General features: G+C 41.0%; 1 protein-coding gene across 1 annotated transcript in view; it reads right to left on the reverse strand.

Moving 5' to 3' along the window:
• Window positions 1-2,318: 2,318 nt before the first annotated feature.
• Window positions 2,319-25,074, reverse strand: part of LOC118841363 (cytochrome P450 2K1-like) — a 32,732-nt gene continuing 9,976 nt past the window's right edge. The window contains exons 6-10 of the mRNA XM_036748742.1: window positions 15,415-15,588; window positions 13,118-13,259; window positions 11,518-11,705; window positions 9,982-10,123; window positions 2,319-2,521 (exon numbers count right to left, since the gene is read on the reverse strand). Coding sequence (XP_036604637.1) covers window positions 2,319-2,521; window positions 9,982-10,123; window positions 11,518-11,705; window positions 13,118-13,259; window positions 15,415-15,588 — 849 coding nt within the window. The remainder of the gene's footprint in view (window positions 2,522-9,981; window positions 10,124-11,517; window positions 11,706-13,117; window positions 13,260-15,414; window positions 15,589-25,074) is intronic.

Below are 25,074 nucleotides of genomic sequence, written 5' to 3' on the forward strand. Positions count from 1 at the left end.
AGTGAAGCAAGAAACCCAAGGCAGTGCTATAAGTCTGAAGGATACAAACACCTAGGAGTCAGGGCATATCAAAGAGGAGGGAGTGCTTGATTTGCTAGCAACTTTGAGTATTTTCTCCCTGCTGGAGATCCTACCCAGGATAGAATAGGTAAGACTAGACAATATAGGTTCCTGGGGGAGGTAGAGGATCACCAGAGAGGAAAGGAGAATTATCTTTATTTATTAGTGACTTAGTAGTAGGTCCTCTGCCTTTTTGTCCTATATTGGTAGCTTGAATGCTTGCATGGGAGCTGTGGTCTCTCTCTTTTTGTTCCTTTTCTTTTTCTTTTTTTTTTTTTTTTTGGAATGAACTGAACATAAACCAAATTCTGATGTACTCTGGGAAATCTTTGGATGGGGAAAACAAACAGGGAGTGACTCAGTGAGAAACAAGCCTCTAAGATTGAACAGAGTCTGTGTAGACTCCAAAGCTCTGGTTCTGAGCAATGGTTACATGAAGTAGGGTTTTATCAGCATTTTGCAAAAGGCTTGGGAAGGCTCAGTGGTATCACCATATTTTATAGCCTGTTCTAAATTATAGAGTTGCGTTTGTGCCGTGCTCTCTACTTCACCTAACTGCCTCATGTACAGCCTAACTCTTATGTAAAGCTACTGACTTCTATTTGTTGTGAATGGTGGTGAGGTCTAGTCAAGTACTGTTGTGAAAAAAATAATCATTTAGCTAAGTATTTACTAGGTGCTAAAGGACAAACGTGATGGTTTCAGAAAAACCAGGAAAGACTTATATGAACCGATACAAAGTGACATTCGCAGAACCAGGAGAACATTATACATAATAACAGCAAAATTATAAAGATGATCAACTGTGAAAGACTTAGCTACTCTGATCAAGACAGTGAGTTCCAAAGGTCTCATGATGAAAAATGCTATTCACTTCCAGAGAGAGAACTGGTGAAATCTGAGTGCAGATTGAAACATATTTTTTTACTTTATTTTTGTTGCTTGTGTGTGTGTATGTATAGTATCATGTAAAAACCACGGTCAACCTCCTGTCTGAAGCTGGATTTTAACTCATAAAGAGGAGTCTTTCTGATTCTGAGGCCAGTGTGCTGGCTATTGCACCACCTAGCTAGCCTACAGGTTCTAGCAAATGCTAATGCAAAGAAAGAAGAAAGCATTTATTAAGCACTCATCATTTACTAGGCACTGTGCTAAGCAAAAGGCTTCACTTTGAAAAATTGTTAAATATAAAAAGGCAGCATGTCAAAAGAGTGCCAGTCAAGAAATCAGGAGACTCGGGTTCTAGGGCCAGATCTAGAGCTGTGACTAAGGTAGAGAGACTGGGGCTTTTGTCAAAGCATTGAAACCTAAAGGGCTCTGACAATACTTGCACTTATTCCTTTGGTTGGTAGAAACAACTGAGCTTAGCACCTGGTTAGTAAGAAAAACTAAATAGGGCAGGCAGGAACATACCAGATGGCCAATTTTTTTCTCCCTTACTTAGCCCCATCCCAGTGTGGGGCCAGACTGATCCTCCCAGTAGTGACCTAATTCAGTCCAATCCAATAAACACTTATTAAGTGCCTACTATGTGCCAGGCATTGTGCTAAGTGTTGGGGATACAATTAATATATTAATGACCTTCCATGCAGGGATGTCTTGGGGTCTGTCTTCTCCCCACAGGGTAGTATTAGAGGTGCTGTTCCCTTAATTCAGGTTTGATTTGGAGATGGATGAAATGAGGCACTTGCAAGTCATCAACCATTAACAAGTTTATTTTGCCCTAACCCAGCAAGTGGGCAGCTAGGGTGACACAGTGGATAGAACAGTGGCTCTGGAGTCAGGAGGATCAGAGTTCAAATCTGGCCTCAGACATTTACTAGCTGTGTGACCCTGGGCAAGTCACCTGTTTGCCCCAGTTTCCTCATCTGTAAAATGAGCTAGAGAAGGAAATGGCAAACCACTCCAGTATCTTTGCCAAGGAAATCCCAAATGAACCGGACATGACAAACAACTGAACAACGACTTCTTTGCAGAAATTGAGCTAAGACTTGTATTTACTGTACAAGCTACATATTACATTGGTATAATAATATCTATCTCTCAAGGTCAGAAAATGGGTGGATTATCTGTTTGGTCAGGCATGTAACAATATACGAATGCTTAATAAATGTGATAGTGATAGGTGTGCTCCTGCAGACCAGCTGGATCTTTACCAGGCTGGAAATGTGTACATATGGTCTAAAGCCATCCCAGTTTCTTTTGCTACCAAAATGGATGCACTGGTCTGAATGGAACCCAACAGCAGCTCTCCCACATTAAGAGCCATGGTCTTCCTCCCGGGGGACAGCGCACACCAGGTGAGGCGTTGGGGTCAAGGTAAAGCCAACTTGAGCTGTGAGGTCAAGGTCTGCTGGCTCCATCCCTGGGGCAGGCTTGAATGTGAACTTCTGGAGTAAGCCTACAAAGATCAGGAAGAGCTCCATCCTGGCTAGAGATTCTCCCATACACACCCGGCGCCCTGGATAAGGAAGAAACCAACAGACTCTGTGGTAAGCAGTTATACTAATGGGTTTTGAAATATTCATAGCTAGAATTTGTATAGCCTTTGAGGATTGCAAATTGTCATTCCTGTTTGACAGATGTGGAAGCTCAAATTCAGTGACTTGTCCTGGGCCACATGGATAGTGTCTGGGACTAGATTTGAACCCAGTTCTTCCTGATGCCAGGCCCAGTGCTCTATCCTCTGCCCCTCGTTACCTTCAAATCTCATTTCAGACCACATTTCTTTTTTTTTTTTGAGACAATGTTGACTTGTTCAGGGTTACTCAGCTAGTAAGTGTCTGAGGCCAGATTTGAACTGTGGTCCTCCTGGCTCCAGGGCCAGTGCTGTATACAGTGCACCACCTAGCTGCCCCCAGATACCACTTCTTACTTGAGGCCATTCCAGATCCCCCTAGTTGCTTGCTACTGCCTACCACCCTCCTCAAAAAATTACCTTGCATTGATGTCTATACAGGATATCCTCAAATTTTTAGTACAGTATAAACTTTAAAGAGTTTACGACCACATACTGTATTTTGTATGCACTTATTTGTATGCAACCTTTCCTTCGATAGAACATAAGCTCCTTAAGGGCAGGGATCGTTTCACTTATGAATTGTAACCCCAGAGCCTGGCACAGTGCCTAAACATAAATGCTTGCTGAGTAATTGATTGATGGACCCCAGGTATAACGGAGCGGAGAAAGGTGTTCATTAAATTATAAGATCCTTGAGGACGGAAGATTGTAAGATACCTTGAAGGCTACGAGGTGGCACAGCGAATAGAGTGATGGGCCTGGAGTCAGGAAGACTCATCAACCTGAGTTCGGTCTGGCCCCAGGCACTTATTAGCTGTGTGACCCTGGGCAAGTCACTTAATCCTGTTTGCCTCAGTTTCCTCATCTGTAAAATGAATTGGAGAAGGAAATGGCAAGACACTCTGTGCCAAGAAAACCCCAAATGAGGTCACAAAGAATCAGACAAAACCAAACAATAACAAAAAATGGAAATAACAAGGGCTTGTTATGAAGAAAGTGCCATGGAAACCTTGAAGCCCATCCTTTTAGTGCCCTGGGCAATTCTTTAAGACTCTAAATTGCAGAACAGGTGTTGACCTCTATCAATGGAGGGAACTTCCTCACTGGGAATACTTATATCAGTGTAATCATTGATGTGGTACAAAACTTTTTTTCTGTCCCAATTTCACAGATGGAACAGTGACTAAAGCATAGAGATTAATTGACTTGACTAAGTTCACATAGTCAATTTAGAATAGAGAGAATAGTAACTAAGTAAATGAGTTCTTAGGCTTACCATCCCCTTGCTAATAGTTATATATTCATGTATTAGATTAAATCCTTAAAGCACATCATTCCTTCAAGATGATATGAGGAATATATATATGCATGTATCTAGACACACATGTATATGTGTGTATATCTATATCCACGCATGCATGTATATACATGTACATACATAGATGTATATACACATATATGTATATACACGTGCTTATATGTGCATATATAGATACATGTATGTGTATGTGTGTGTATATATATGTGCATGTATATGTATGTGTGTGCATGTGTGTGTGTTTGTGTTACTGACAAATTTTAGCTGAATTACCTAGGAATCTCTGCAAGTGACTTGGAACCAGAAAAGCAGATCCACTAGGAGGAGTTCCTTTCACACCTACCCTGAGAACCAGGCCTACTCCAGAATGTCCGAGAGAAGATATTTCCAGGGACCAGATGACTACATGGAGACATCTGGGACTCAAGATGAAATGTGTTGATTAAATGAACACCAGGATTGGGTTACCAAGTTACAAGACTTCATGTTATTTAATACTAATGATCATTACTGTATTACCACAATGGCAGTTAGGTGATACAGTGGATAGAGCACTGGGTTTGAAATCAGGAAGACTCATCTTAGTGAGTTCAAATCCAGCCTCAGACACTTCCTAGCTGTGTGAACCTGGGTGAGTCACTTAACGGTTTGCCTAAGCTCCTCATCTGTAAAAATGGGTTGGAGAAAGAACTGGCAAACCATTCCAGTATCTTTGCCAAGAAATTTCCAAATGGGGTCAGGAAGAATGGGAAATGACTGAAAAAAAATGACTCAACAATTGTATTACTTCAACTTCTTGTTTGTTTCTTGATTTTGTTTCACATTTATTGAGTTTTCTTGGTGATATGTAAATCTCTCCTCTCAAATTAGTACATGGTGAGCCCTCTAAGTGGTTTAATTCTTAATTTGACTTAGTTAACCTACAGAGCCTATTTAACAAGCTTTGTCTCCTTGAGGGATTGTGACTCTGCTAAGTTTAACTTTTATGACATTGAAGAAAAAATAGGATTATGATTCTTGTAATAGTCATGGCCACAGTACAATTGTTTCCTGTTGTAAATTTAAATCCCCTAGTTTATTGCCACTAATGCTTACTCAAATTGATTTGGCACCAGCAGCAGAGATTAGGATAATGCAGTTGAAGATAGAAGGATGACATAGATCTGAATGTGGTGCTGCACTATGAGTATGGTGAGCACCAAAGTGGGGACTGTGCAAAGTCAGCCATTGGAACAGTCAGCCTGAGGGACCCCCATGTTTTAACCTTGCTAAACCTTTGAGTTCTGTGCTCAGTCAGCCTGCAGGGGAGGGTAAGGTCCCTTTGGGATTAATCCCTCTCCTGCAAACTAATCTCATCTCCTGTGGGCTACTCCCACAACCTGAGGGCTCATCCCATCTCTCAATGATGCTATAATGGGGAGGAATTGAAGTGACACTAATTCTACCTCCCTATTGAGAGGTATACCAATCAGAATTGTTTTACCCTTACATGTAAATTGTTCTGTTCTTGTTTATAGAAGCAACTTGAAGTTGGAATTGGGTGGCTGGCCCCATTCCAACTGCTTGATACTTTGGTGTTCCAATAAACTTTTTTGTCTCAAAACAGTGGGGCATAACCTCTCCATATTCCAGGCAACTGGAACTCAGGGAGGAGCTGCCAATCTGCATTGGTGGGATGAGTTCACCACAATGGGGAAATCATGGACCAAGAAAAAAAAATTATGTTAAGCATAATCAATATTAATAGCTCTTGTTTCTTTAGTGTCTTATACATACAAAACACTTTCTGCATGACAGTTCCTTTAAAGTAGATGGTACAAAATCTTAAAAATCTTGTTTCGCAGATAAGAAAATAGTCAACAATCTATAGTCAGTGAAGTACCTACTGTGTGCCAGGCACTATCCATAAGGCTCATACGGGTAAGATGAGTTGCCCAAAGCCACTCAGCTTAGTAAATCATGGAGGCAGGAATCAAAAGCGGGTCTTTCTCTGAGTCCAGGACTCAGTATGCCACACAATATTCCATCTCCCATCTCTATCCTTCTGCATAAGTTATCTACACACACACACACACACATACGCAGAATGCATTTTTACTTCACCACTACTTTGAGAATTCCTATTTTCCCTTATTAGTCATTTAATAAATATTAAGCACCTACTACGTGCCAGCCACTAAACTAAGCGATAATATTAAGCACCTACCATGTGCCAGTCATTAAGTTAAGTGACAATACAAAAAAAAGGGCTAAAGACAGTCCCTGCCCTCAAGGAGCTCACAATGTCAAATACCACCTTTTATATGAAGCTTGGGGAAGCTAGATAGTTTAGTGGATAGAGCACTGGGCCTGGAGTTGTTGTTCAATGGTTTTTCAGTCATATCTAACACTTTATGAACTCATTTGGGGTTTTTTTGGCAGAAATCCTGGAGCAGTTTGCCAATTCCTTCTCCAGCTCATTTTACAGATGAAGAAATTGAGGCAAACAGAGTTGAGTGACTTACCCAGAGTCACACAGTTAGTAAGTGTCTGAGCTAAGTCAGGAAGACTGGGTTCATATCTGGCCTCAGACACTAACTGTGTGACCCTGGGCAAGTCACTTAACCCTGTTTGCCTCAGTTTCCTCAACTGTAAAATGAGCTGGAAAAGGAAATGGCAAACTGCTCTAGTATCTCTGCCAAGAAAACTCCATGAATAGTATTGGAATGCTACAGTCCGCAGGGTCATGAAAAGTTGGAAACGACTGCATGATTGAACAACAAGTATGAAACTTTGCTTGATTCCCCCACATATTAGTTCTTCCTCCCCATATCAAACGGTAAATATTTTATATTTACTTATATGTGTACATGTCACTTCTTCTATAGAATGTAAACTCTTTAAAATCAGAGTCTGTTTCATATTTTTATCTTTGTATTCCCGATAGCCTAGTATAGGACATGATATATAGTAGGTGTTTGATAAATGCTTGTTTATGGATTGATTGCTATGTTGTCTATGTATATATTAGAGATTCACCCATAAGAACAGGTACCCAGGTGACTCAGGAAAGAGATTTCAGCTCAACTGATATGCCCTGATTTCACCCAAGTGTAACTTCTCTGAAGTCTGTAGGGTGGAAGTCTGCTTTCCAAAGTTTCTTTCTCTCCACTGGTATCTCCCTGAAGAGAGTCTGAAACTGCATGTGTCTTCTCTCAAAGAAGGAAGCAAAAGGATCACTTATCCTCTCCAAAACTTTTGTACCAACTCTGTCCCTCACACACGTATGCAGTGTTGAATCATCAATCTCTGCACCAGTGAGGAGAGTTTCAGGCAAATGTTCAAGCTTGAGACCTGGGTTACCCTAAAATGAGATACCCAGAACTGAGCATACTACTACTACTACACGTGTGATCTGACCAGGGTAAAACACTATCATCTCTATAATCCTGACTGCTTTGCCTCTCAATCCAACCTAAAACTCCTTAATGAAAATATGACACTATTCATTTTTATGGAGCCTACAATTCACTAAGACCCTCAAATCTTTTTCAGATAAGTTGCTATATAGCCTTGTATCTCATGATGTACTTGGGATATTGACTTTTTTTTTAATCTAAATGTATGTTCTAACCTGAATTCTGACACTGTCATCCAATATCAACTATAAATTTAATAAGCATACTAGTTATGCCTTTTATGCAAGTAATTAATACAAATGTAGATCTCTGGGGCACTCCACTGAAGAACTCCTTCCAGGTTGACATCAACTACTCTTTAGGTCTAGACTTTCAACCAATTTCCAACCCATCTAATTATACTATTGTCTATTACATAACTATTTCTTTTTAAAAAGAACAGCAAGGAAATTTTCTAGTGTTGTATGCAGCTAGCCATGAGCTGACTTTACTCAAAGCCCAGAGCCACAAACTGGCTGAAGATGGTCAAGCTGGTTCAAACCAGTTAAAATGGGTCCTGTGATTTCTTCGGAAACTCTCTGTTGTTGCACCTGGGGACTGCTATCTTGGACGGATGTCACCATGCCCCTAGCCTCCCCAGAATTCTCTATGAATTTTCAGCTATTTTGCAAAACAACTTATGTAACAGCTTCACGAGGTTGTGCTTTCCCTAAGACTCCATCTCTGTTGAAATGCATTTAAACCCTTGTGCCCATCTCGAGTGCTCCAGTGCTCTGGTGCTGTGTGGTATCCCCATTTGCAATTCTCTTGCCTCTGTTAAAGACAAAGGTCTTTCTGGTAGCTTTCATAGTCTTTTATTTAGAGTTGATGCTAGTAATAAGCAAGTTGGTAAAAAAAAAAAGTGTGTTAGAACTCAGAGCAGAACTCAGTCAGTAAGATATAGTGGAAGAAGCATTGGCCTGGGAGCCCAACGACCTGGGTTCTGAGCCTGGCACTGATGCTTTTGTACTGGGTGACCCTAGAGAAATAACTTAATATTTCTGAGCCTCAGTTTCCACATCGGTAAAATAAGGGTGATAATTCTTATACTACTTAGAGGCAGCTTAGGCGGTACGGTGAATGGAGTGCTGAGCCCAGCATCAGGAAGATAGGAGTTCAAAGTAGGCCTCAAACACTTCCCCGCTGTGTGACCCTGGGTGAGTTACCTAAACTCTGTCTGCCTCAGTTTCCTCAACTTTAAGAGGAGAATAGCGTTAGAACCCACCTGTCAGGGTTATTGTGAGGATTAAATGAGATAATATTTGTAGAGCACTTAGCGTAGTGTCTGTCATATAGCAGGCATTTAATAAATTTAGCAATTTAATGAATTTAATAAATGCTTGTTCCCTTCTGTCCTTTGCTTCTTACTTTACAGAGTTAGCATTAGTATCATCACCATTACTACTACTGCTACTACCACCGCTGCTACTACTACTAGTGCTACCACACTACTACACTACTACTACTACTACTACTACTGGAAAAGATTTCAGAGGTTAGAAAAGAGTCAGCATCACCTAATTATGCTGTGCTGAGCAAACATTCGCTTGCATTTTGGTTGTTGGTACGGAGTTGGACAAAAGTTATTCCACTTGTTCATTTTAGGTCCTTTCATCTAGGCATCTAGGTGGTACAATGGGTAGCGCTCTGGGCCTGGTGTCAGGAAGACCCGAGTTCAAATTTTACCTCAAATTTTTACTATGTGACTGAGTAAATCACTTAACCTCTCTTTGCCTCAGTTCCCTCAACCGCAGAATGAGGATGATAATAGCACCCACTTCCTAGTGTTACCGTGAGGATCAAATTAGATCAGATAAGATAAGATTTGTAACGTCCTTAGGACAGTGCCTGGCACATAGTAGGCACTTAATAAATGCATATTCCCTTCCCTTAAACCTTCTCACATTGATTTCTCCTTGGCAATTTGCTAGCCTGCATCCCATTCATATCATCCCAGGGAATCTACTTAGCAAAACTTCCAAAAGTCTGGGAGCCCCTAGGGCAAAAGAAATTCTTTTCATCTCCCCTGGCCCAGAATGTCTTTAGAGCACATGCAAACTAGCTTGGGAGCAAGGATGAAAAGGGCCAGGTGCATGTGGCAACCTTTACCATCAGCAGCTTCAATCAACATGTTCCCTCTGTGTGTAAAATGAGGAGACTGGTGCAGATAATTTCGAATGAATCCTTCAGCTCTTAATTGCAATTCTGTGATAAAGGCGCAGAAGTGAACTGGTTTTGAGAGGGTGGCCTCTAGTTTGGGAAGTGTCCCCTCTTCAGTTAATCAATCAATAAACATTTAAGCACCTACTATGTGCCAGGCCCTGTGCTCTTAATATCTATCCTATAATCTGTGGCAACAATTACAGATGTTCATAGAATTTCCTTTCTTTTAAACCTAAACCAGAAGGAATAAAAATGGAGATAACATGGTAGAATAGACGAAAGCTCTTTGTTTAGAGACAAATCTAGCCCTGTGGGACCTTAGGTAATTCACTTTGATTAGACAACTCTGAGGTCTCTTCTAGCTCTCAATCCATGAGCCATAATCTGTTTGGGGAAAAGTGGACTCCTTTTAAAACATCTATCTGATAATTTGTGGTGACTATTAAAAATGTTCCTGGAATCTCTTTTATTTTTTTTTTTACCTAGGCCAAAAGGAATGAAGCAGTCTTTCTTGACAAAGTTTCCAGTAGCATCAAGAAAGTGAGCAGGGTTGAACTGGTAAGGTGTCTCCCACTGTGTTGCGTCCTTGAAGACAGAGGAGAGCAGGGGAATCACCTCTGTTCCCTGAAAGGAGAGGAATGACCGTGGCATCATTACAAAGCCATACACTGTCCCCATGTATGTCTAAATATTCCTTTTGAATGTACTTCCCTCTCTCCTTTTCCCTGAAGACATGGGAGACCAGTGGGGTGGAATATTGCTTTACTGTTTTTGTTACAAGGGAAAGCTCACTGGATGGTGGGGATGGTGGGGGCAGTATATCCAGAAATGACTATTATTTAAAAAAAAAGACAGCAACAAAACTTAAAAAAAAAAATTTTTAAGTTTATCATGTTGTGTTGCCTGGTTTTGTCAAACTGCTTTATTTTATCTTTTTAAATCCTTTATTACAAGAGATGGCTTGCTGGGTAGGAGAAAGGAGATATATTTTTAAATGAAGGGGACTTAAAAATAAAAAGGACAGCTAGGTGACAAAGTGGATAGAGTCCTGGGCCTGGAGTCAGGAAGACTCATCTTCCTGAGTTCAAATCCACCCTCAGACACTTACTAGCTGTGTGTCCTCAGGTGAGTTACTTAACTCTATTTGCCTCAGTTTCCTCATTTGTAAAATTATCTGGAGAAGAAAATGGCAAATTAATCTGGCATCTTTGACAAAAAAAAACCCCAAATGAGGTCATGAAGAATCAGACACAACTGAAAAGACTGAACAATAACAACAAAAAGAATTTATTCTATTTGACTCCTAAAGGCATAAATAGGATCTAAATTAAATTAAAATTGCCACAAGTCTGATTCCAATTCAATATAAGGTAAAACTCCCTAACTATTAGCATTGCCCAAAATAAGGACAGGCTGCCTCCAGAAACAGACAGTTAGTTTTCCCCACCTTGGTGGGGTTTTGGGGAGGGGGAATAGATCTTGTTACTGAGTGGATGTTGGACAGAGACTTGCCAAGATGTCATAAAGGGGATTCTTTGTCAAGCCCACCTTGAATTAGGTGATTTCTGGGGTGCTTTCTAACTCTGAGATGCTAGAGCCAGAAGCTCCCCAAGCTCACTTGTAACCCTAGGTCACCCACTGCATCCTGGGCCATCACTTGTCATCTCGACCCTTGTCTTTGCCACTGGACGTTGGTGACTCTGGAGGAGGGAGTGAGGCCTATGACTTTGTACAGCTCTATCTACACTCATATCCAGTTGTTGCAAGTCAAGAAGGTTACGCTTATGATGTCGTTGGTCCTCTTTGAGATCGTGGGATGGACAACAGTGACCGTAGCAACTAGGAAATTCCATGAGGTCCAAACGCATTGATAGATATAAAACATCGACAGACTAAAAACCCTCCTGTGGCCACATCAATACTGTCTCCCATGGACAATTTCAACATTAGGAATCCAAGTATAGTAGGACCCAATTTCAAAGAACCAAATTCCATAATTTTTTTCTAACAATACGCACCTTAGGAATTACGTATCCCTGAAATTTTATATCAGCAGAAACGCTTCGGGACACACCCATCGGCACAATGTTGGCAAATCTCTGTATTTCATGTATCACTGCCTCTGTGTATGGCATGTTTTTTCGATCTTGCACGTGAGGGTCTCGTCTGAAACTAATGACTTTATTGATTTCAGCTTGGACTCTTCCTTGAAAAATATGTAACAAACAGCCAAAAAAAGGTGAAGAGAATGAAGTACATGCAGACCTCAAATTATATCATAAGGCAGTCATCACCAAAGCTATTAGTACTAGCCTAAAAAACAATAGAAAAGCAGATCCATGGTATAGACTAGACAGAGAAGAATTAGAAACAATTGAATTGCGTAACTCAGTGATTAATTGGCCTGAAAACATGAATTTGGAAAGGTAACTTTTTTTTAAAGTAAACTACTGTATTTGTTTAGGATTCTTTACCCTGGACAAGGGTAAAGAATCTGGACAAGGAAATGGCAAACCACTCCAGTATCTCTGCCAAGAAAAACGCAAATGGGGTCATGAAGAGTCAGACTCAACTGAACAACTCCCTGTTCTTTGGCAAGCTCTGTATTCAGACGCTACATTTTTACTATGGAATTATTTTGTTGGTAAGTAGTAAACACTATGAGGGCAGGGGCTATCTTACTTTTTTTTGTATCCCCAGAGTTTAGCACAGTCCCTGCACATAGTTGGCATTTAATAAATGTTGACTGATTAATTGACTCTGGTCTTTGGAGTGAATAGGAACCTGTTGAGACAGTGGGGATGTATTGGAAGGGTGGTTGTCTAGGGTCAGGACACCAGTATTAATTGAATCATGAATTTAAAACTCGAAAGGAACTTTCAGGTCATTGAGTCCAACCCCTTCAATTTACAGATAGGGGAAGTGAGGCTCCGGGAAGTTGCCCATGATCACATGGTTGTAAGTATCTGAGGTGGGATTCAAACACAAGACTTCCTGACTCCAAGTCCAGCACACTAGCCACTGCACCATACTGCCCAGCCCTGCTACTAATGAACTCTGCAACCTTCGATAGGTCACTCTGAGCCTCAGTTTCCCTATTACTTGAATGTATTTTATAAAAGCTTACAAGTATCCATGGTGTACCCTCTCTCACCCTGCCCCCCAATAAGACATGAAATACTTGAAGTCAGGGATTGTTTCATTTGTATTACTGAATCTCAACGTCTAGCACAATACCTGGCACATTGGACACCTGCTGCTGGAGAAGACTGAGTCTGGTGGAATGCTTGAGCTCAGGAGTTCTGAGGGGCAGCGGTACTAAGTGAATTAGTGTGAGCCCTTAGCACCAGGCTGCAGAAGGAGGGACAACCAACTCAGATTGGAAAAATGGAGCAGATTAATGCTACCATGCTAATTAATATTGGGATCGGGTCTGTGAATGGCCACTGCACTCACAGCTTGGGCAAGACTGAAAGACCCAGCCTCCAGAAATACATAAGTGAACCGCAAATTGAGTGAATGAACAATTGCTTATTGGCTGATCAATCTATAAAATGAGGGAGTTTGACCAGTTGAATTTCAAGATTCTTTCTAGTCATAACATTCAATGATTCTTACTTTGAACCTCAGGATATTTCATCATCAGAAGAAGGCCCCAGCAAAGTGTAGTCGATGTGGTCTCCGTCCCAGCGCCAAAAATATCCAGTGTGCTAAAGAGTAAGTTTTTCTTGTGGAATTCGGTCTTTGGATTTTGAGTTTCCTATAACACATACATCATGTTCACTGTTGCTCTGTTGGCGAATGTTTAACAACAAGCTCTCCAGGTGGAAAATGTATAGAAGACACACTTTTAATTTTAATAGGCACTAGTATGCATTCTCCATCACTTTCTTAAGTCTAGACAATTAACAAAAACAATAAATCAAATGCTGATTTACATCATGTGTCGATTTCCAACATGTAAATGCCCACACTGAAAACTGGACACTTTGGCTTGCAAGCCCATATGGGCTGGCTCCAGCACACTTCTGATTATGTGATTCTGACCTGTAAGGAAAATGGATGCTACTTCTCTGAGGTCCAGTAGCAGAAAATAGATCTTAGGCTTGCCATCAAGGCACAAAAATTCTAGTAGAATGCTCACAATAGAGATTCCACAGATTTCTACGGCAAGAGGATATGGCTTAGCGCTATTATATTTAGAAGCAGTGCCAGAGTATTAGAAAAAAGAAGGGAAGAGATAGGGAACAACCATTTATTAAACACTTGCTGTGTGCTGTTCTAAGAGCTTTACAAATATTATCTCATTTGGGCTTTACAATAACCCTGGTAGGCAGGTGCTTTTATTATCCCCATTTTACAGCTGAGGAAACAGAGTCAGGTAGAAGTCAAGACTTTCTCAGGATCACACAACTCTAGCAAGTGTCTGAGGCTGGATTTGAACTTAGTTCTTCTTAACTCCAGGCCCAGTTCGCTATCCTCTGCACCACCTAACTTCCACTAGGTTGTTGTTTTTGTTCAGTCATCCCAGTCACGTCCAGCTCTCCGTGACCCCATTTGGGGTTTTCTTGGCAAAGATTCCAGACTAGTTTGCCATTTCCTTCTCCAGTTTATTTTACAAGCAAGGAACTGAGGCAATCAGGGTTAAGTGACTTGCCCAGGGTCACACAGCTAGTAAGTGTCTGAACCCAGATTTGAACTCAGGAAGAGGATTCTTGGATCCAGGCTCAAAAAACTCCAATAACTCAAACTCTGGGAACAGTTTCCTCATCTGGGTTTGAATTTTGTAGAAGGGATTGCTTCTCCAAATTGAACAAGATGACTTTGGAAAACCCTTCTAACTCAAAGATTCCATGATGCAATCATGTAATCACCATGTGAAAAGTCTTGGATCAGGGTAGCTAGGTGACACAGAGAATAGAGCACTGGCCCTAGAGTCAGAAGGACTTGAGTTCAAATCCAGCCTCAGACACTTGACACACCTACTAGATATTGGGCCCATCACGTGGGTTTCTTAAGAGTGTCAAATGACATATCCCATGTGACAATGACTTGAAAAGTTTAATGGCCCATAGCAGTGTGAGGAATTGGACAAGATGAGCTCTATAAAATTTTCTGGCTCTAAATCCTAAGATTCTCTGACCTAACTAAAATGTTCTCCTTGAGGGCCAAGAATTGTTCTGTTTGTATCTCTAACAGTATAGTGTCTAACATTCATCAGTAATTGAATGAATAAATTAATAAATGGAAATTATAGGGAGGCAATAATAAAGAGAACTTCTGAATACTGAGAGCCATGTAAAGATGGCATGGGATGGGAAGCCTTGGGAGGTGGAGAGCTCCCTAGTCACTGAGGCTGGGTGGCTAACTATAGAGAATTTTGTGGAAGGGATTGCAAAGATTCCGTGATGCAATCATGTAATCACCATGTGAAAAGTCTAGGATTGGGGCAGCTGGGTGGCACAGTGAATAGAGCACCAGCCTGGAGTCAGGAGGACCTGAGTTCAAATCCGGCCTCAGACATTTGACACACTTATTAGCTGTGTGACCTTGGGCAAGTCACTTAATCCCAATTGCCCTGCCTTACCCCCTGCAAAAAAAGAGTCTTGGATCCAATTCCAGCCTTGGATACTTACTAGCCGTGTGACTGAGCAAATCCTTTAACTTCTCTGAAACTCAGTTTCTTTATCTGTAAGAGGCAGATAACAACAGCATCTACTTCATAGGAATTGTTGAATGCGCGCATAGTACTTTGAAAACATTAGATTGCTGTATAAATGGAAGCTATTGGTGCTGCTGCTGGTGTCATCAACATTATAAAACTCAGTATGAAATTTTTCCAAGAAGATTGACAGAGCTCAAAGTCCTGGAGAGTCCTGGAGGGACTCTGCAGTTAACATAGAAACTATGCTTACCTGCTGCTGTTTTAACAAAAAGGAATCCACAAAGCCAGTTAAATGGCTGACATTAAGATGGCGGGCATGCTCCTCAAACACCTTGCCAAAGAAATTTTTCATCTTCTGAGTATTCCGTAGGATCGTCTTGTGGGCTCCAATCATGAATCCCAGAAAAGGATAGTAATTATATATCTAGGCAGAAAAAAAATTGAGAAAAGAGGCAGTTATTGCAAGCATGCTGATTACCATAGATTAATAGCTGCCATCTGGGAGAACAGAATGAAACTTGCTTATATTTTTTGCATAAAATACTTTCTCCTCACAGAAGGGCTGGCAATCCTCATGGACCTACCTTAACACATTTTAATATGTGTCTCTCTCCTCCCCTCCCGCCTCCCACTTACAGGACCTAGCCACATGAGTCCTTATTAATGCTCCTTTTTTTTAAAAAAGGATTTTTGAAAGGACTGAGAATAAATATCCGCTAATGTTCTCCTTAAAAAAATGCTCACTTGAATCTAATTAGACCAATATGTGTTTGAAGTGATGGCCTCGATAGTGACTAATAAAATATGCTTGGGCATACTCAAATATGCTTTCCAAAGTGTGTATTCAAGTTTATATAAATTTGAGTTTCTCAGATGCACACCTTTTATTATTCCAAGGGAATCTGCTGCCCTATCACAGGAGTCGTATCTGCTATTTCTAATCATGCCCCATGCTGCTTACCCACCTGGAAGCATGAGGCTTTCTCCTCCTGAAATACTGTTCACACTTCTCCCCACATATCCCCGGTTTCCTTCAAATCCCCATTCAAACATCACCTTCCAATTGAGGTCTCTCCTGTTCAGACTGGTTGCCAGTGCCTCCCCACCAATATCCACCCCTCAACAAATTAACTTTCATTCATTTTCTGTATAGAGTGTCCCAAAAGTCTTAGCAAATTTAAAGCCCTTAAAGCTTTAAAATCCATGAAGACTTTTGAGATGTCCCATATTTTGTATACACTTTAACTGTGGGTACGTTGTCCCTTCCCTACTTCCCACCCCTGTCCCCCAGGATGTAAGCTCATTGAGAGCGGGGGCCATTTCATTCATCTCCAAGGCTTGTCGATGGACTGATTAATGCAAATCTTACTCATCCTACCACTCAAGTACCTTCTTCTGTGTGAAGCTTACATGGACCATCCCCAACCCAAAGGGATTTCTGTCTCCTTTGCACTTACATAGCACTCCCTGTTTATACCACTCTTTTGGTAAGAAATGATGAACTGACTTGGGTCATCCCTTGTATCATTGGGTTGTTGTTGTTCATCCTTCATTTTCAGAAAGAACCAATGACATCACAGGGAGATGTCTTGACTTGACCATGAATTGGATTTAAGTGAGGCAGAGTTGCACAAAATTGGCAGCCTCACTCTCTCTTCCAGAGGCATCAAAGTCCAGTGGCAGAAAAAAAGTCAAGATGACTGGCGATAACCCAGCATACAATGATGACCTTGGCATCTTCCATGTCTGACCAAGCTCCAAGCCCTACACAGCACCTGCTTCTACCACCTTCATGGCCGTTGGAACATATTATTCTCATCTACCCATTTCAACAGGGGAAGACACCCTTCTAACTCACCAATGGGTTTGAAGCCTATCAATCAGTTACCCTCAACCTGGGTTAACCCCTCTGCTGAAATAATTTACTAGGGTGTGGCTACTGGCCATGCTGCAGCTTCTTATTGGGTAACCTGTGGCCCAGTACAGAACCAGACTCACACAGACCTGAGAGTTCCTATCTCAGAAGCTTTTCAATAAGAAATATTCTGTATGGCTTATGTTTTGACCCTCACCCAGACAAATCTGGGAACATCAGAATCTAGCTAATGTGGGATCTTTCCTGGGGATATTAACTCTCATGACACCCATAAGTAACCAAGGCTACTTAGGGATATTCGATTATGTCTCATAAGAGACATAAATAAAACTTGGACCCAAGTCCTGAAGCAAGGAGCAAACTCACAATATCAATAAAGAAATCCCTGCTAAATGGGAGGAGTTGGAGCTTTTCCACTGAGGACCATCAGAGTCCCTTCCTGCCTCTGGTTTCGCCTTGGAGTCTTGAGTCTTGCTTCATTGCATTTCCAAAGGCCTGGTCAGCATTTGTCAGGCCTTGAACATCTGCACAATCCAAACATATTACAGTGACTTCCAGAGATTCTGCATCTGCGCTGACCCAACAATACCTCAGCCAGTGGCTACCGTTACTTTCAGACACTGTCCCCCAGTGGCCAAGCCTTGCCTTCTTGCTCCCAGAAGTCTGTACTCAGTGCCAGCAATGGGCATTCTCCTATGTACTTTGAGCCCACAGCATTCTGGGAAGCACAGTGTTTGTTTCCCTCCAATCGACAATCATCCTTCTCTTCCAAAGGGTGGAGAAAGGGAGGAAAAACTCAGAGCAATTGTTTGGAAGTTAGAGAACCTGGGTAAAATTATGGTTCTGCCCCTTATAATGTGCATGATTAAGTCACTTACCACCTCAAGGGCCTGATCTATACAATAAAGAATTTGGACTTAGTGATCTCTAAGGTCCCTTCCAGTACTGAATCTATGAGACCTCACATGCCTTCTACATTGTCTCCCAAGTTAAAGAAATTATAGTTCTTGAGAAGTATAGCAAGTTCATAGGCACATTACGTAGTGATATGCAAAGTACATATTTTTCAACGTGATATAGTAGAATGGTGTACCGTAGACTATGCAAGTATATACTATACAGCAGCAAATATTAATTACTCAAAGTAGACCAAATACATAAATCATATGGAGGTACATTATTGTTTTTGAGTCATTTTAGTTGTGTTCAACACCTCGTGACTCCATTTAGGGTTTTCTTAGCAAAGACACCCTGGTTTGCCATTTCCTTCTCCAGTTCATTTTACAGATGAGGAAACTGAAGCAAACAGGTTAAGTGACTTGCCCAGGGCCACACAGCTAGGAAGTTCCTGAGGCCAAATTTGAATTCAGGGAGGTTGAGTCTTCCTGACTTCAGACCTGGCACTCTGTGCACTGTGACTCCACCTAGTGTCATGAAGGTAAGTACCACATGACATTTGGCATTAGAGTCCTAGGTACCTTTCATACATACACTCAATTAGCCAGGTGCCATCCTGCCTCAAAGGTAGCAGTTGTTCCTGGCTATATCAATGCCTATCCTTCTGATGGTGCCATATGCCAGCCTGGTCACCAGCTGGATAATCGAGGCATTTCTGGGATCGCCTGCTGTTATTTCTATTCCTGTGGTTTCTTTGCCTTCTAAAGGCAGTCTGGTATTCTCAAGCCCACCAGCTTTAAGTTCCAAATCAGGGCCCATACATGGTCCAGACGAGATGGTATTATCTACAGACCCTTGGGCAGCCACTCTTTCTAGTCACTATCACTCTGTTAGCGTCAAACTGTCCTCCAAGCCATCTAGGCTGGCAATAATGTGTAATAATAAAAAGACCTCATATCGACTTAATATTTTAAGGTTTGTAAAGCACTTTACACGTATGAGTTCACTGATCTCACAACAACCCTATTAGTTGAAGGCTACTATGATCTCTCCCAGTTCAGATAAAGAAACAGAAGCTTAGAGAGGCCAAGCAACTTGCCCAGGGTCACACAGCCACTAAGTATCAAAGGCGGGATTCGAACCCAGATCTACCTGATTTTAGCAATACTCTACCCAATGTAATATGTTGCCTCTTCACAAAGGGCTTGCTCAGGTCAGCAAAAGCCAGCACTGGTGCCTGAGGGAGACGGCAAACCAGGGTCATTAAGTTTTAATCACTCTTTTTCCCCCTTCAAAGCAATTTTGAGTTTATTTAGAATAAGACAATAAATAGCTCCCATAGCTAAGAGGTGCAGTGGATAGAGAACTGGGCCTGAAGTCAAGTTCAAACCCGACCTCAGATGCTTAGTAGCTGTGTGACCCTGGGCAAGTCACAAACCCTGTTTGCCTCAGTTTCCTCATCTGTAAAATGGCCATAACATCACCTACCTTTCATGGGATTTGAATTCGGGTCTTCTGACTGAAAATCCAGCTCGTAGAAGCAGCAGAGCCAACACTTTCAACAGCGCAAGACTCATGATTTTCAGTCTAGAATTCTCTTCACCACTCTTTGTGCCTATCTTCTCTTTAAGAAACCGTGTGTATTTCGTCACTCACTCCTGCCAGAGAGGCAAGGAGCTTCGAAGTCAGAGGGAGAGACATACATTTTAGGGTCTGGCCAATGTGGGAGTTTATTTTACTAGATTAAATATATCTTTATCAGGGCAGCAAGGTGGCACAGTGGATAGAGTACCATGCCCGGAGTCTGGAAGACCAGAGTTCAAAACTGACCTCACATACTTAGTAGCTGTGTGACCCTGGACAAGTCACTTAACCCTGTTTGCCTTAGTTTCCTCATTTGTAAAAAGAGATGAAGAAGGAAATGACAAACCACTCTAGCATCTTGGCCGAGAAAACCCTAAATGGGGTGACAAAGAATCAGGCATGGCTGAACAACAATTTTTGTTTATGATGAGATTTTGCTTTTGGGGTTTTGTGTGTGTGTGTGTGTGTGTGTGTGTGTGTGTGTGTGTGTGTGTGTGTGTGTTTTCAAGGGGTAGAAGGAATAAAAAAGATATAAATTCATATAAAAATAAATTTATTTTTAAAATAATAAAAGACTACATATATACATAGTCCTTTTGGGACAGATCTCGGGCATCTTGCTTCTAGTCACCTAATCCCCTAACATTCCCCCAAGAGTGGGAAGTTTTTCTCTAGGAGATGAATTGAATAATACCCTTCTTTCTTATCTCAAGCAATTTCTCACTGTAAAAAAAAATTTAACTTAGTTAATCTTAACTTAATTTGCATACTGAAACTGACCTTAACTTTTTTTTTAAAAAACAACCTGCTTTGCCAGGTTGCTCCTAGCAACAATTTCAGATATTCTTTCATTTAAGAAATATCCCTACAAACAGAATAAAAACTAGCATAAAATGCTGATTGCAATATTAAGTGTTTGAGTTGGGGGGGGCACCTAGCTGCCCACCAGAACCATACAGATAGGAATACTACAGTTACACTGTAAGTATATACTGCATTCATCCCCTTCATAACCTAGAACCTTCTATCTTTGGCTATCTAACATCTACTTATTCCCCCAACTAATATTATGTCTCAGCTTCCTCATCTGTAAAATGCAGATAATAATAATCTATCTCCTAGGGGTGTTGTGATGGGCAGCCAGGTGGTGCAACGGATAGAATGACGGGTCTGGAGTCAGGAAGACTCATCTTCCTGAGTTCAAATCCAGCCTCAGATACTCATTAGCTGCATGATCCTGGGCAAGTCACTTAACCCTGTTTGCCTCAGTTTCCTCATCTGTAAAATAAGCTGGAGAAGGAAATGGAAAACCACTCCAGTATCTCCGCCAGGAAAACCCCAAATGGGGTCACGAAGAATTGGGCATGACTGAAGCAAATGAACAACAACAAAGGGGTGTTGTGAGAATAAAATGAGATAATGTTCACAAAGCTCTTTGTAAGCCTTAAAGCATTCTATAAATGCTATTATACTGTCCTGTTTCAATTTGTTTCTTTTCTCTCTTCTCTTCATTTTAAGACTGGGTCTCCCTATCCTGTCCAGGCTGAAAGTACTGGGACTAGTCACAAGCTCTATGGGAACTTTGACCTGCTTCATTTCTGACTTGGGTTGGTTTGCCCTTCTGTATGCAGCCTGGTGGCCCCTTTGTTCCCAAAGGCTAACCATATTGATGCCAGACTTAGTGCGCATACCCCATCCACGTTGCCCACCATAGCACACAACTCATAAACACAAGAGATCCACCAGCTTTAGCTTCCTTGGTGGCTGAGGTTACAGGTATGTGCCACCATGCCGCGACATTTCATTTCGCTTACTTCATTTCAACAAACACCTTTTAAAACTTCTTGCTGTGTGATACAGGGGAAAAATCATGGAATTTGGAGCCAAAAGACTTGGGTTCAAATATCCACTCTGCTACGTATCACTTGTGTGAACTGGAGTAAATAATGTAACCTCTATGAGTCTCAGTATCCCCATTTGTAAAATTAGAAAGACCAGACTAAAATGCTGTTAATAGATCTGTGAATTAATGTAACTACTATGGAAAACAATGGGAAATTAGGCTAAAAAGTGACCAAATATCCATACCTTTTAACTGAATGGTCCTAATCTTAAGGATTTACTCCAAGTATGTAAAGGAGAAAAGAAAAGCCCCATACATACAAAAATATTTATAACAGAACTTTTTGTGGTAGCAAAGAACTAGAAAAAAATAGATTCATCCATCCATCTATTCATTCATTCAATAAACATTTACTAAATGCGACAGGCATTGTACTAAAGCACTGGGGATACAAAAAGAAACAAAAGACAATCCCTGCCCATTAATTGAGGAATGGTTAAACATAAGCATAAAGGTATATTAACATAATGAGATTTAATTCACCAAAAAGAAAGATGAAGAATTCAGAGAATCATGGGAAGATATATATGAAACAAAGCAGCGTGAAGTAAGCAGGACCAGGAAAAGAATATACATTGTGACTCCAACAATGTAAAAGGAAAGAACAAAAAAAAAGCATAAAATCATTTTGTAGTTATAATAATCAGACTTGGTGCTAAAAAACAGACAAAAATATACTTCCCTCCCTTCTTTAAAGAGGTGGGGGACTATGGGTATAGAATATTACATAAACTGCAAGACTCACTTCTATGTTGGTTTTTTACTCCTTTTACTCTTCCCTAATTTATGTTCAGTGGATAGAGCACTGGACCTGGTGTCAGGAAGACCTAAGTTCAAATCTGGCCTCAGACATTCACAAGCTGTGTAACCCTGGGTAAGTCATTTCACTCTGCCTCAATTCCTCATCTATAAAATGAACTGGAGAAGAAAACGGCAAACTACTCCATTATCTTTGCCAAGAAAACCCCAGATGGACACTAATGCATTGTTGGTGGAGTTGTGAACTGATCCAACCCAGAACAATTTGGAGCTATGTCCAAAGGACTGTAAAACTGTGTGTTTCCTTTGATCCAGCAATACCACTACTAGGTCTATATCCCAAAGAGATCATAAAAAAGGGAAAAGGATCCACATGTACAAAAATATTTATAGCAGCTGTTTTTGTGGTGTCAAAGAAATGGAAATTGAAGGAATGCCCATCAATTGGGAAATGGCTGGTTAAGTGGTATATGAATATAACGGAATGCTAGTGTGCTATAAGAAATGATGAGCGGGCAGATTTGAGAAAAGCCTGGGAAGATTTACATGAATTGATGCCGAATGAAGTAAACAGAACCAGGAGAACATTGTCCATAGTAACAGCAACACTGTGTGATGATCAGCTATGACTGACTTCACTTTTCTTAGCAATACAATGATCCAAGACAATCACGAAGGACTCATGATAAAAAATGCTATCCATATCCAGAGAAAGAACTGATGGAGTCTGAATGCAGATTGAAGCAGACTATTTTCACATTTTTTCTTTTGTTTTTTTTTCGTGGTTTTCCCTTTCTGTTCTGTTTCTTCTTTCACAACATAACTAATGTGGAAATATGCTTAACACGATTGCATGTGTATAACCTAAATCAGATTGCTTGCTGTCTTGAAGAGAGGGGAGGGGACAGAGGGAGAAGAATTTGGAACTCAGACTCTTATAAAAATCCATGTTGAAAACTGTCTTTACATGTAATTGAAAAAAAAATATTAAAAAAAAAAAAAGAAAACCCCAAATGGGGTCACAAAGAGTCAGACACAACCAAAACAACTGAACGACAACAACAAAGCACTGGAAAGCAAGGATTATACTAATTCCCCTCTTTTGGTCCTTGTGAGTTGGGAGGAGTGACCTTTAGTAGAGATAATTGCCAGAAATATGGTGATGTTTATTGTTGTTCTCTCATTTTCTTGGCAACTGAAATGGTTTGCCATTTCCTTCTCCAGCTCATTTTACAGATGAGGAAACTGAGGTAAACAGAATTAAGTGGCTTGCTCAAGGTCACACAGCTAGTGAGTATCTGAGACTAGATTTGAACTCAGATCTTCCTGACTCGAGGCTCTGTGCTCTATCCACTGTGCCACCTAACCACCCTAGAGAGATGGCGACCTCAGGGGAAAGCCAGGTTTCAGCTAAACAGCAAAGAGATAGAATAAGCATTAGCTGGGAAGTTGTTAAGAATATAGTAAGAATTTGTAGGCATGCATGGAGAGCATGATGGTAGGAGTGAATCTGGAGAGAAGAGCCAACCAGAATAGAGATGAGGGTTCAGGAGGAGCTAATAGGGGCGATTAGTTTGCATGCACCATGCAGGAGTTGTGCTCCATGGGCAAAACTGAGTCAAAAGAGAAACTTGAATTGCATAATTAACTGGTCAAGGCTCTAAATGGATTATACAACGCTGGTGTTTGGAATGTGTGCAGGAACACATACACACACACACATTCTGCCCATTGTTAACTAAAGGAGGCCAATCAACTATCTTACCCCCCAGGCAAAAGGTCTTTTCTGAATGGCTTTCCAAACACAACTCCCAGATTCAGGTTGAAGAGAGAGTCCAAGCAGCTTTCCCAATACCCAGAGGTAGATGAGAGGCAAAATGGTGTGGCTAAACCATTTGAGTCAAGGATACCTGTGCTCCAATCTCAGCTCTGACAGATATGAGAAGCATGATCCAAGGACCTAACTCCTCTGACTTCTAGTTTCCTTATGTGAAAAATTGGAATAATAGCTATTACCCACTTCACGTAATTATGAAGGTCAACTAAAAGAAAGTCTGTTTTAAAGACATATCAATTATTATTATTATTTTCCCACAAACACACATCTCTCCCTAAGCTTTCTGATTGCTATCATTTGTCTTAAGTCATATTTACTTCATCTCTGCCCCTTTCCTTAATTCTCTTTTTGTTCCCAGTTCTCTCACACCACTTCTCCTCCCCCCTCCCCAACCCCCCTGCCAAGGTCCTAGAGTCCAAAATTGTCTGTCCCTGTTTTTTTTTCCATCTTGCTACACAGAAACATTTCTGAACATCTATATAAACCAGTGATAGCAGGGACTCTCCTAGTTAATATTGAGGAGTACATGAAATACACAGATATTGGGGTAGGTGGAGAATTTCTAGTCACAAAAAAAGCTAGATCATCCTATCTCCTTATTATTATGTTGTTGTTGTCCATTCACGAACCACTCTTTGTGACCCCATTTGGGGTTTTCCAGTCTAAGATACTGGAGTGATTTGCCATTTCCTTCTCCAGCTCATTTTACAGTGAGGAAACTGAGGCAAACAAGGTTAAGTGACTGGCCCAGGGTCACACAGCTAGTAAGTGTCTGAGGCCAGATTTGAACTCATGAAGAAGAGAGTCCTGACTCCAGACCTGGCACTCTATCCTCTGTGCCATGTAGCTGCCATTGTAGGTATTATTCTCAATTCCCATATCAGCAAACAGAGGATAAGTGACTTTTCTGGCCCTAAGGCTATTAAGTCAGAAGGAGGATTTAGCCTCAAATCTCTTCAGACTCCAAGTCCAGCATTCTTCCCACTGTACCGTGGTGCCTTTCCTGGAATCCCATAAGAGCACTCTACATGAGTTACGTTAACTGGACAGTTAG

Source organism: Trichosurus vulpecula, chromosome 1 (genome assembly GCF_011100635.1).
Source record: "Trichosurus vulpecula isolate mTriVul1 chromosome 1, mTriVul1.pri, whole genome shotgun sequence".
NCBI lineage: Eukaryota > Metazoa > Chordata > Mammalia > Diprotodontia > Phalangeridae > Trichosurus > Trichosurus vulpecula.